Source organism: Gorilla gorilla, chromosome 7 (assembly GCF_029281585.2).
Source record: "Gorilla gorilla gorilla isolate KB3781 chromosome 7, NHGRI_mGorGor1-v2.1_pri, whole genome shotgun sequence".
Lineage (NCBI taxonomy): Eukaryota > Metazoa > Chordata > Mammalia > Primates > Hominidae > Gorilla > Gorilla gorilla.
Window position 1 is genome coordinate 32,289,185 of NC_073231.2, and position 12,127 is coordinate 32,301,311.

The 12,127-nt window shown below is 44.9% G+C and overlaps 1 protein-coding gene across 4 annotated transcripts in view; it reads right to left on the bottom strand.

The window, feature by feature from the left end:
• The window catches only part of NUGGC (nuclear GTPase, germinal center associated), a 68,900-nt gene that overhangs the window by 48,883 nt on the left and 7,890 nt on the right, over nt 1-12,127 (bottom strand). For 3 of the 4 annotated variants that reach the window (XM_063709162.1, XM_004046833.5, XM_055348297.2), the window contains exon 2: nt 3,587-3,675. In XM_063709162.1, coding sequence (XP_063565232.1) covers nt 3,587-3,629 — 43 coding nt within the window. In that variant the 5' untranslated portion in view covers nt 3,630-3,675. Of the gene's footprint in view, nt 1-3,586; nt 3,676-6,808; nt 6,912-12,127 lie in introns of all 4 variants that reach the window. The other variant, XM_063709161.1, reaches the window with a different exon arrangement.

Sequence of the window (12,127 nt, forward strand, 5' to 3'; positions counted from 1 at the left end):
ACCTGGCAAATTTTTGTAGAGACAGTGTTTCTGTATGTTGCCCAGGCTGGTCTCGAACTTAGCCAGGTGTGGTGGTATGCACCTGTAGTCCTAGCTACTCAGGAGGCTGAAGTGGGAGGGTCACTTGAGCCCAGGAGTTGTAGGCTGCAGTGGGCTACGATTTTGCCACTGCACTCCAACCTGGGTCATACAAGACCCTGTCTCAAAAAATAAAAATAAAAAAATAGGAACTGCTTCCAGCTCTGTCTGCCCATAAACTCATTTGGGAAAAAACACTGTTGGATCATTCCAGTTTGGTTCCTACTTCTCAGAGTCACAAGACTGTCTGCATTTAGTTCCAAAATGTAGAGTTCAATCTATCTCCCCAGATAAAAAGTTTCTATTTGCAACTCCTCAGAAGCCAAAGTGGCTGGACATTCTTCACCAAATGCCAAGTCTTAGGAAATCAACCAACTGTGTAGAGAAAAGCTGAAGACGGGGTTAAGCGTGCAGTGAGGAAAGGCCTCTGGGAGGTCTTTCCAGACTAGGAAAGAAAGCGACTAGAAGCAGAACGCAAAGGAAAACAGGGGCCAGGTGACCAGAAAAAATCACATCTTCTTGAGCCTCAATTTATTCATCTGGAAAATGAGAGAACTGACAAAAAAAATACACATGCATTACAAGAGTTTGGATGGATGCCCTTCAGAGATCCTTCAAAATTTGGGGAAATTTTTTCCCTTCTTCACTTGGAGACATCAGCAGTTGCTTCCTTGCATAATAAGCAAGAATAGAAATCACCTAGAAGCAGATCTTTGTAGTTCTGCGGAGATTCATTCACTTAAGCAGTTTCCCTTGGTTATGAAGTGAAGGGCTTGTTGGGCCCAACATCCTAAAGAAGGGGTATAACCAAAATGTTGTGTTTTAGATGGATTTTAGAAAACACCCCCTGGTCGTGTTTACCTGGCTAGAAAGGGGCAAGAGGTGGATCTTTGGGGTGAAGGTTGTTGAAAATGGTTCTAACCCAGGGCTCCTGGGGCTGGCCTGTGCCTTAGAAAATGGCCATGAGGTGAACCGAAAGAGTAGATCCCCAAGAATCACAGGGAGGCCATGAGGCTCCAAAACTGAGTGTGACATTCTGAGGTCATTCCCTGCAGAATCACAGAGAAGAAATGTCACGTGGCATCCAAGAATGGCAGCCCACACAGAAAGCCCAGTCTCTGCCTGAGGGCTCCAGACACAGATCTCCCAGACAATTCAGGCAGCCCTCCCTCTCTGTTCAACCTTGCATCTTCCAGTAGAAATGGAAGCCAACGCACACCCCGTAGAATATTCTAGTGCAAGCCATGCTATTTGCCAAGGCCTGAATCTCTGCCACCTCATGCTCCACGCTCATGCCACAACTGAGAGTTGAGAGAGGTTATACTTCGACCCTTCCCTCTCAGACATTCTAACTGATGATTGAGCTCAAATTCAAGAATTCGCCCTGGCTCAGTTTGAGGACTGCCTTAGAACTAAATACCAAGTTGTTGCTGGCTTGGCGGCTGGAGCTGGAGAGGAAGAGGCAAAGAAAGAAGTCTGCTGGTCAGGCCCCTCGGCCAGCTACCGGCTGAAGAACACTTTAATCTGTGCTCCAAAAAGCATCTCAGAACCCCAGGATGTGCCCACAACCTGTCTGTGGAAACAGTGGAAAGGGATGTAGATTTTGTAACTCAGGAACTCTTTTGGGTAAGCAATGTTTGCCTAATCTCTTAGCCATGTGTATAAAACAAGGGCCAAGTCCACACATCCAGGGCCCTTATTTCAACATTGTAAGGACTGGCAACGAATCTGATAAGAGTTTGGAAGCTTATTTCTCCACTAAAGCAAAGGCTAGGAAGTCCAATACAGCAGGGTTTAAAACTTTTTCTCAATTTCTAAAATGCAAAACTATCTGGAAAGGAGAAAGTATTCCATTTTGGATTTATACCATATGAGGGTAGTATTTTTATATTAGATTGTAACCAAAATAAACTTGTCCGAATTTAGATCACAGATCTTATTATTCTTGTCCATCGCTCAAGCCCTTCCTTGCCCTTTCCAGCATTCTCCACCGAGAAACCAGCTGTTGGGGTGGATAGCGGCAGTCCAAAAAGCGTAGTATACTGCTGCTGTTCCTTCTTGCTGCCACAAGGTGTCACTTTTGAAAACTGATCCCCCAACAGCCTGAGCTGAGATGCGGTTTCATTGCTGACTGTTGAATTTTTTTTTTTTTTTTTTTTTTTTTCCCGAAACGTGGTCTCCACTCTCGCCCAGGCTGGAGTGCAATGGCTGGGTCACGGCTCACTGCAGCCTCAACCTCCTTGGCTCAAGCAATCCTCTGACCTCAGCTCCCAAGTAGCTGGAACTACAGGCACTCACCACTACGCCTGGCTAATTTTTTTTTCTTTTTTTTTTTTTTTTTCCAGTGATGAGGTCTTGCTGTGTTGCCTAGGCTGGTCTTGAACTCCTGGGCTCAAGAGATCCTCCTGCCTTGGCCTCCCAAAGTCCTGGGATTACAGACATGATTCAGACCATTGCCAGAAACTGCCAGAAATCTTCCAAGCAAAACGATCCCATTCCTCTAGGCTAAGCTCAACTGAGGGGACCCCAAAGTGGCAGCTCTTCCTATATGCCTGCTCAGGCTTGCTTCAGATGCTAGCATCACCCCCACTAACCCAGAAACACTGCTTCACCTTGCCCCTAAGGAAATCCATCCCCTCGGAGTGAGGAAACATTCCCTCTTCAGTCCTCAAAACACAAAGGATATGATACGCCACTGTTTTCTGCAACTGGGGGTTATATCCCTGTCATCGTCCTATAGGGAAGCCTCCCTCATTGGCTCCAGGGGCACAATACCAGCCTTCTGAGGGAGGGAAGCCACCCGCACTGACTCCAATGTGAATCACCCTTCCAGGAGCCGCTCCAAGGCACCTACATCTCTCCTTCTACGGAAAGCCGCCTAACGTCATTCCAGGGTTCTTGTAAGAGAGGCTACCTTCAGAGAGTCCAAGCTGACTTTCTGGAACATTATTATTATTGAGATGGAGTCTCACTCTGTCGCCCAGGCTGGAGAGCAGTGGCACAATCTTGGCTCACTGTGACCTCCGCATCCTGGGTTCAAGTGATTCTCCTGCCTCAGCATCCCAAGTATCTGAGACTACAGGCACACACCACCACACCCGGCTAATTTTTGTATTTTTAGTAGAGATGGGATTTCACCATGTTGGTCAGGCTGGTCACGAACTCCTGACGTCATGTGATCCACCCGCCTCGGCCTCCCAAATTGCTGGGATTACAGGTGTGAGCCACCATGCCCAGCCTGGAACATTATTTTTCTTTTTTAAGGAAAAAGCCGCACTTATTTAACTGCTGGCCAAACAGTTCACTTCATTATGAACAGGTTATTTCAGTTACTGTTGAAATATCTGATCTTCATTCACTATTTAAACTTGTCATGAGAAAGCACCTTCTGAATAAAGAGTAAGGAATAATGACAACAGTGAAATATAGTCCCAACCTATTTGCCTTTTATCCTATATCAGTAATCAGCTCCTATATCCTCCATCAGAAGATACTGCAGAGATGTTACCTGGATGCGGTTCCTGGCCAAAAACATCCTTCGTTTCTGCCATTCCTTGTTACATGAACTCCTGCTCTTCTCAGTTCAGGAGAACCAGCCTGTGAAGACAAAGTACAAAGACAGGTGGGGCAGGGGAATTTGAAAATACAGAAAGCAAACCTAAGGATGTGTCAGTCTGCTTGTGCGGTATTTCTGCCCATTCCAACGTATCTCTGAATCCCTCACAACACCTAATACACTACTTGATGGAAATATAACAAAGACTAGTGTTTGAACACTGGTTTCCAATAATACTTAGGCCAGGCACAGTGGCTCACGCCTGTAATCCCAGCTCTTTGGGAGGCCAAAGCGGGAGGATCACTTGAGGTCAGGAGTTCAAGACCAGCCTGACCAACACGGTGAAACGCCGTCTCTACCAAAAATACAAAAATTAGCCAGGCGTGGTGGTGGGTACCTGTATTCCCAGCTCTTTGGGAGGCCAAAGTGGGAGGATCACTTGAGGTCAGGAGTTCAAGAGCAGCCTGACCAACACGGTGAAATGCCGTCTCTACCAAAAATACAAAAATTAGCCAGGTATGGTGGTGGGTGCCCGTAATCCCAGCTACTCGGGAGGCTGAGGCAGGAGAATCTCTTGAACCTGGGAGGCGGGGCTTGTAGAGAGCCGAGATGGAACCACTGCACTCCAGCCTGGATGACAAAGCGAGACTCTGTCTTGAGAAAAAAAAAAAAGAGTCTAAACCAGTATTACCTGAGAGCTTTAGGGTAACTCATGCTGAAATGAGAATAAGCCTCTGGTGACCAGAGCTGTGAAGGTGAATTTACATAGCTTTGCTGCTTTGGGTGGCATCAGTGCTCCATTGGGGCAAGCCCCGAACCCTGAGCCAGTGATATTTAGTTCCAGAAAGTCTCAGCAGGAATCTGGGAGGTGGATGGAACATTAGATATTCCTAGAGTTCCCTGGAGTTGCTTTGGGGGGCTGCTGACTGGGGAAGGAGATGCAGTGACTTGGTTCCCTGGACCTTCCTCACCAAGCGCAACTTCCACCAGGAGGACACCCCTCCTGGGCTCTCCTTGCAGCTTGCAGCATGGAGCATCTGCAGGAGGGAGAGGCGAGGCACATCCAAAAGAAGAAGGGACAGATGAAGTTGGTCTCCAGTCCACCAGCAGATAGGGCTTGGACATAGAGGGAGAACTGGACCCGTGGAGGCTCAGAACAGAGGGCACTGCCCAGACAGGGTAGAATCTGCTAGCCTGGAGCTGCTTCATCTCCACCCATAGAGAAGAATTTGAGGAACACGAGTGGGGAACACCCAACGTGCTTACTTGCCGTTACCTGATGTTTCTGTTTGGATCACTCAGCCGTGTATTACAAAAGCAGAGTCACCAGCCCTTCTGAAATATGCAAAATCACCTTTGATCTGTCCTACTAGACCCACAGGCTGTTATTTAGGGAAACTATGTCTCATTTACACATTAACCCCAAATTAAAATCACCATTCATCAGTTACTCTTAGTTTGGTTTGCAGATATTAACTGACTAAACGGCTTCTGTATTTGGTGGGTGTTGGGTGAATGGGGTGAGAACCCCTATTAAGTGCAAGATTCTGAGTCTTAGGTAGAGCTCTTTCCCTCTCCCTTCCTCCCCTCTGCAGCCCATTTTCAGACCATCCCATACTCCTTACAGTTCTCCAAAGCAGGGTATCCTATTGAACTGTTGAGCATTTTAGCATATGTGGGGTGCCCTTCCCTTCTTCTCACAGGTGAATTCCTGCTCTTGCTTCAAAATCCTGTTCTAGTGTTTCCTCTGTGAAACGGTATCTGATTCCCACTCATTCCCCCCGTGTGTCCCCAGCTCCATACACACCTGTGTTATAACACTGACTGTGCTGTGCTTACGTCTCTTCCTCCTGGTTGAACCACTCGAGGTCAGAGGACTGCATTTTTTTCAGTGGTGTATTTCTATCAAGAAGGGCAATGACTAACTAAATGTTAGCTGAATGAATGGATAACATAATGGATGGGAAGCTTTTGATGAGATTCCACACCAAAGGATATTTAAAAGCTAAATTTGTTGTTTTGGTCTGGTGGTTTGTTTGCTTGTGACAGAGTCTTGCTCTGTTGCCCAGGCTGGAATGCAGTGGCACAATCTCAGTTTACGACAACCTCCACCTCCTGGGTTCAAGCGATTTTCCTGCCTCAGCCTCCAGAGTAGCTGGGATTACAGGCATTGCACCACCATGCCTGGCTAATTTTTATAATTTTAGTAGAGATGGGGTTTCACCATGTTGGCCAGGCTGGTCTTGAACTCCTGGACTCAAGAGATCCACCCACTTCAGCCTCCCAAAGGGCTGGGGTTACAGGTGTGAGCCACCATGCCTGGCCCTGAATTCATTTTTGGTATATTAGAGTCCTTGATTGAAGAGTAAAGCAAAGAGTAGAAATAAATAGTCAAGTATGCAAATGAAGCAGCACTCACAGTGAGGACTGCTCCACGGGGATGAGGAATATTTGATGTGAGGAAGGGAAGACACAGGTAAAGGCAGAAGATGGGGGCGGGGGCCTTCATGGTGGTCTTCAAATGCATTACCTTACAGCTGCAAATAAAAGAGACATCCTGCATATTTTCTAGGGTTCCCAGAGGGTAGAAATAGATCCACTAGGTGGAAGGTACAAGAAAGCATTTTGGTTTAACATTCTCAACTAATCAGAGTTGTCCAAAATAGAATGAGCTCCCTTAGGAAACCGTGAGTTTTCTGCCTCTAGAGGTGTCTGAACCTATATTGATATGACCACCTAATAACGACATTGAGATAGATAAATTTTAAGCCTTCTTCAAGTCCCAAGATTCTATGTTCTTACTTGAAATTTTCACCAGGAAAGCTGGTAGTAGAAGTGCCCTATGAGGTCACCAAATTTCACAAGAGGCACAAGCAATTTCTGGTTTGGAATACTGAGTCAGAAATGCTGACACACATCAAAACCTAGGTGAGCTACAAGAAAAAAAAAGGTAGATGGGCTATAACATGGGTAAATATACCATAATGCATGTCAATAATTTTGGGCAGGGTGTGATGGCTCATATCTATAATCCCAGCACTTTGGGAGGCTGAGGAGGGAGGATTCATTGAGCCCTGGAGTTTGAGACCAGCCTGGGCAATCAAGTGAGACCTTGGCACTACCAAAAAAAAAAAAGAAAGTAGCCGGTTGTGGTGACACATCTGTAGTACCCACTGTTTGGGAGGCTGAGGTGGGAGGATCCCTTGAGCCCTGGAGTTCAAGGTTGCAGTGAGCTATGATTGCACCACTGCACTCCAGCCTGGATGACAGCAAGAACCTGTCTCAAAGAAAAAAAAAAAAATTAGATACAGAACTAGGATTACCCCTAGGAAAAAGATCTGTTGTTTTCTGAAGAGAGCAGCTCGAGGAGTGACTAGTATGAAATGCTAGGCATCATATTATCACAGTGAGCACTGGCAGCAAAACAAAATGTATGATCCAACCAGTGAACAAATCCATGGTCGACCTCCAGGACAGCTGGTGTGCTGGAATTCAAATTCTAGGAGGAAACAGTGGAGCCAGATAAAGTACAAAAGAATTGATAGACCAAGTTGATAAGAGTCGTGGTCATACAGACACTAAGATTAGGGACCTTCAATTGAGAGAGCTGTGGATTAAAGGGCACAAAATCAAAGGGCTTTGAGTTTAGAGCAGAAGCAGCTGTGGTCACTGAATTCTGGAATACGGGTAGTGGTTTTGGCTTCTTTCAGAATCACAAGAACTTTAGTTCATTTGACTTCATTTACTAAATCAACAGTACACGGTGTCCAGCAAGGGCCGTTAGCATGTAACTAGCTGGGGTTGGTTTGGGTTTAGCTGCATGCAATGAAGACAGAAAACCACACACCTTCCTCCGTAGCAGCATCTACGGTTTCCGTATACAAGTAATTTGTGAACTCTAACTGAAATTTGGAATAATTGGAAATTATGTGGTTTGGTTGTGGTGGATTGGGCTTCAAATTCCTTTGGCCAATGTTCAAAGACTGGTGGGAAGGGATCATTTGATGACCAAACAAAAACACTAGCAAATGGAAAGAGATCATTTGCAAAAAGGTTAAGAGGACAGAAGAAAATAAACACCAAGTACATAAAAAGGAAAAGCGATAAACAAATGGGGGTAGTTTGGTACAGACATTCAGTATATAGTCATTGGGTTGAACTAAATGATGAGGTGGGAAGAACATTAGGCTGGAAATCTGGTGTGGAAGCTTCCAGCTCCAGCTTTACCACCAATCAATAAAGCTGGAGGACTTCAGACAAGTCGTTTTATCACCCTGGCCTCAGGTTTCCCATGTGTAAGGCAAAGACTGAACTAGTCCTTAAAGTGTGAGTGTTCTCTGATTTAGATGGGTGCTAAAAAGATACAAATTCTCATTTTGAAAATGTCACCTGTCACTGAAACTGAGACCGTACCAATGATTAGGGCTTCCGTGTGGCCAAGAGCAGTACACCGAGAGCACTGTGATTTCAAGCGCATTGTATTAAGGAGAAAATGAGCCACAGGAGTATAGTCCTTCTTCAAATCATCCTGCAGTCTATTTCCCCCCAAAGGGAAGGAATGGTGGTGTTCATTGTGAAAATTTGGTTTCTGTGGAGAAGCAATTGATAACAGTCCACATTTATTGCTCAGATAAGCAAGGTTCTGCCTGTGTGGTTTATTTTGCTTGTATTTCAGCTATGTGGTTAGCACTGAAGTTTTGCTTTTAGTGCTTATTTACATTCATGTGCACTGAACCTAAGAATAGCATCTTTTAAATAAGACTGTGCACATTCAGCTAGATATAGGAAGGCCGCACAGAACTGGTTTCCTGATAAATAATTGTAACTTTTCACAGTTATTCTTGCTTCTCTCCCCCTCCTTTTCTTCTGTTTGTGTTTGCTTATTGTCTTTTTTCTTACAGGAAAATCACACAGGCAACACAAACGCAGGTCATTCCTGTACTAGAACAGCTGCATATCATGGCATTGAATAAAGAATGCGGGCCGGGTGCGGTGGCTCTCGCCTGTAATCCCAGCACTTTGGGAGGCTGAGGCAGGTGGATCACAAGGTCAGGAGTTCGAGACCAGCCTGACCAGCATGGTGAAACCCCATCTCTACTAAAAATACAAAAATTAGCCGGGTGTGGTGGCATGCGCCTGTAATCCCAGCTACTCATGAGGCTGATGCAGGATAATTGCTTGAACCCAGAAAGTGGAGGTTGCAGTGAGCCGAGATCACGCCACTGCCAGCCTGGGCAACAAAGCGGACTTCATCTTAAAAAAAAGAATGCTAGGGCCCCTTCTTCTACAGATCCAGACCCTGAGGACCAGGAAGGGGAAGAAACTTGTCCAAGGTCACATAGTAAGGTTATGGCAATGAGGGCTGAAACTCAGTTTTCCTGACTCCAAGTTCAATGTTCTTTTCATCACATTCAGCAGCCTCTAATAGGCACTATTTAAACAAGCCCCCTGGAGCTCAGGCATAGGGCAATGGAAGGAGTAGTGCCCGCAAAGGAGGGTTCCCTCAAATGCATGGCAAAGGCATTTCAGGAGAAGGAAGGCTGTTGAGTGGGGAGAGAGAGTAGCAACTTGATAGAATTGTATGCAGGAACTGAAGCTGAAGCTACTGCCTGCAAACTGCTTTTTTGTTTTTGTTTTTTGTGTTCTTTGTTGTTGTTTTTTTTTTTTTTTTTTTTTTTGAGATGGAGTTTTTGCTCTATCGCCCAGGCTGGAGTGCAGTGGCACATGATCTCAGCTCACTGCAACCTCCGCCTCCCAGGTTCAAGCGATTCTCCTGCCTCAGCCTCCCGAGTAGCTGGGATTACAGGCGCCTGCCACCATGCCCGGCTAATTTTTGTATCTCTAGGAGAGACAAGGTTTCACTATGTTGGCCAGGCTGGTCTCGAACCCCTGATCTCAGGTGATCTGCCTACCTTGGCCTCCCAAAGTGCTGGGATTACAGGCGTGAGCCACCATGCCCAACCTTACTGCCTGCAAACTCGAAGACACCCTCAGAAGTAAAACAAGCCAGAGAGAGAGAGAGAGACTATCAGAGGAGTACATTTTCACTGCATTTTTTCTGTGTTCAATGCAAAATTCAATGTGTTTACTACAAATGACAAATGTCCTTTTCTTTTCCCCTAGTTATTCTCCTTAGGCAGAATCTCATTTCACCCTACCTTGCCTCGCATCATTAACCCTTGCCAACGCTATTTACTTACTTAAATTTAAATGCTTAAATTAGCAAAGTTTCTCAAAGGGGCATTTTGGTCATTAACATTGGTTTACTCTCTACTTTTAATAAATATGGGAAGTGCTTGGTACACTGCAAGCACTAAATAATTTGTTGAATGAATGATGATAGATATAATTTTTTGTATCTATATCTAGATAGATCTATCTAGATATAGATACAGATATATATCTTAGATGGTAAGATCAAGAATAGCAGGAATTATATTTACTATTTTATTTATTCATCCATTCATTCAACAAATATTTGTGAGTGCCTATGATGCACCAGCCACTGTTCTAGATACTGGGGGTACAGCAGGGAACAATGTGGTCACAGTATCTGCAAACAAAGGGCTTCCATATTCCAGATGTGAATGGTGGAGCGAAAATTAATAGGGATTTGGAGTTAGAATGCCTGGATTTTTGCTCCTGCTCCCAATCTTCAATGCAACACAGAGCAAATCACCTGATATCTCTGAGCCTCTATTTCTCCACATATAGGATAGAATTGGTTTTAAAAAATACCTCTATCAAGAATTCATTGGCCAGGCATGGTGGCTCATGCCTGTAATTCTAGCACCTTGGGAGGCCAAGGTGGGCAGATCACTTGAGGTCAGGAGTTCGAGACCAGCCTGGTCAACATGGTGAAACCCTGTCTCTACTAAAAATACAAAAATTACCTGGGCATGGTGCAGCATGCCTGTAATCCCAGCTGCTTGGGAGACTGAGGCAGGAGAGTCACTTGAAGCCAGGAAACAGAGGTTGCAGCAAGTTGAGATTGCACCACTGCACTCCAGCCTGGGCAACAGAGCGAGACTCCATGTCAAAAAAATAAAAAATAAAAAAGAGTTCGTTGTGAGAATTAAATGTGATAATGAATGCAAAATTGCTCTGCAGGCACTTATGCATCTGTACAAATGTTATTTTTTGAATATTTTGTGAAAGTAGTTAAACTAGAAATCAGTACTAGTGTCATCCAGGCCACGTCTGTTAGTCTTTGGGGAACAGATGCCACCTTAGCTGAGATTCTGACTCCCGTTCTTGTCCCTATTGATCAAACACATTGAGGATACTCTACCATCTTCCTTAAAGAATCTTTGATCAGCTGGGTGCAGTGGATCACACCTGTAATCCCAACATTTTGGGAGGCTGAGCCGGGCAGATCATGAGGTCAGGAGTTTGAGACCATCCTGGCTAACACGGTGAAACTCTGTCTCTACTAAAAATACAAAAAATTAGCCAGGCGTTGTGGCACACGCCTGTAGTCCCAGTTACTCAGGAGGCTAAGGCAGAGGAATCGCTTGAACCCGGGAGGCGGAGGTTGCAGTGAGCTGAGATCATGCCACTGCACTCCAGCCTGGGCAACAGAGTGAGACTCCATCTCAAAAAAAAAAAAAAAACAATCTTTGGTCAAGTTTTTTCTTGCTCTCACAAGAAGGTGAGCTGAAGAATGAAAGAAGGAAGAGGAGGAGACTGTTAATGAAATGATAGAATGTTGATGAAATTTAGAATTTATTTCCTTTCTCTCTGAGTTTGGGTTTAGGTTTAAGTAACTTTGGTGTTGGCAACATTTCCTAACCACCTCGTTGGCCACTGCACTGCTCTTCCAAACTAGGGATGTCCCAAGGGAGCAATTTAAACACATTAGCTCAGAAGCAAAAGTGAAACAAGGGCCTCCAAATCTCTAAAGGAAAAGAGGTATGTTTTCAGCATTAACACATCGGCTAATGTGTTCAGCATTAGAAATGTGGCCACCAGAAGCAGTCGTAGTAGAAGGGAGGCTTTAGGATGACATGTTTTTCTCCATCTTTCTTCCCTAGGTAAAGAGGTAAGCAAAATAAGCAGATATTTTCATAACGTACTTTAGCAGATTCTAGCGAAACGAATTTGAATCTTCTCATATTGCTCTCCCAAGCTTGTTAAAGCTAATGAGGCATAAGATGACACTTGCCTCCTTATCAGGAATTCATACACCTGCCAGCAATTTCTGCAATAGCTGTTTTCTTTTGGGAGGAATGATTAATGACTTGCCTAAGATCACACTGTTCTGTAAAATTCAAACTAAAACCTGATTCTCCCCATTTCTAGCCCACTGGCCTTTTTACATAGCCTTAAAATTCACTTAAACAGCCTGGGCATGGTGGCTCATGCCTGTAATCCCAGCACTTTGGGAGGCTGAGATGAGAGGGGATCCCTTGGGCCCAGGAGCTTGAGACCAGCCTTGGCAACAAAGTGAGACCCTCATCTCTACAAACTTTTTTTTTAATTAGCTGGGCATGG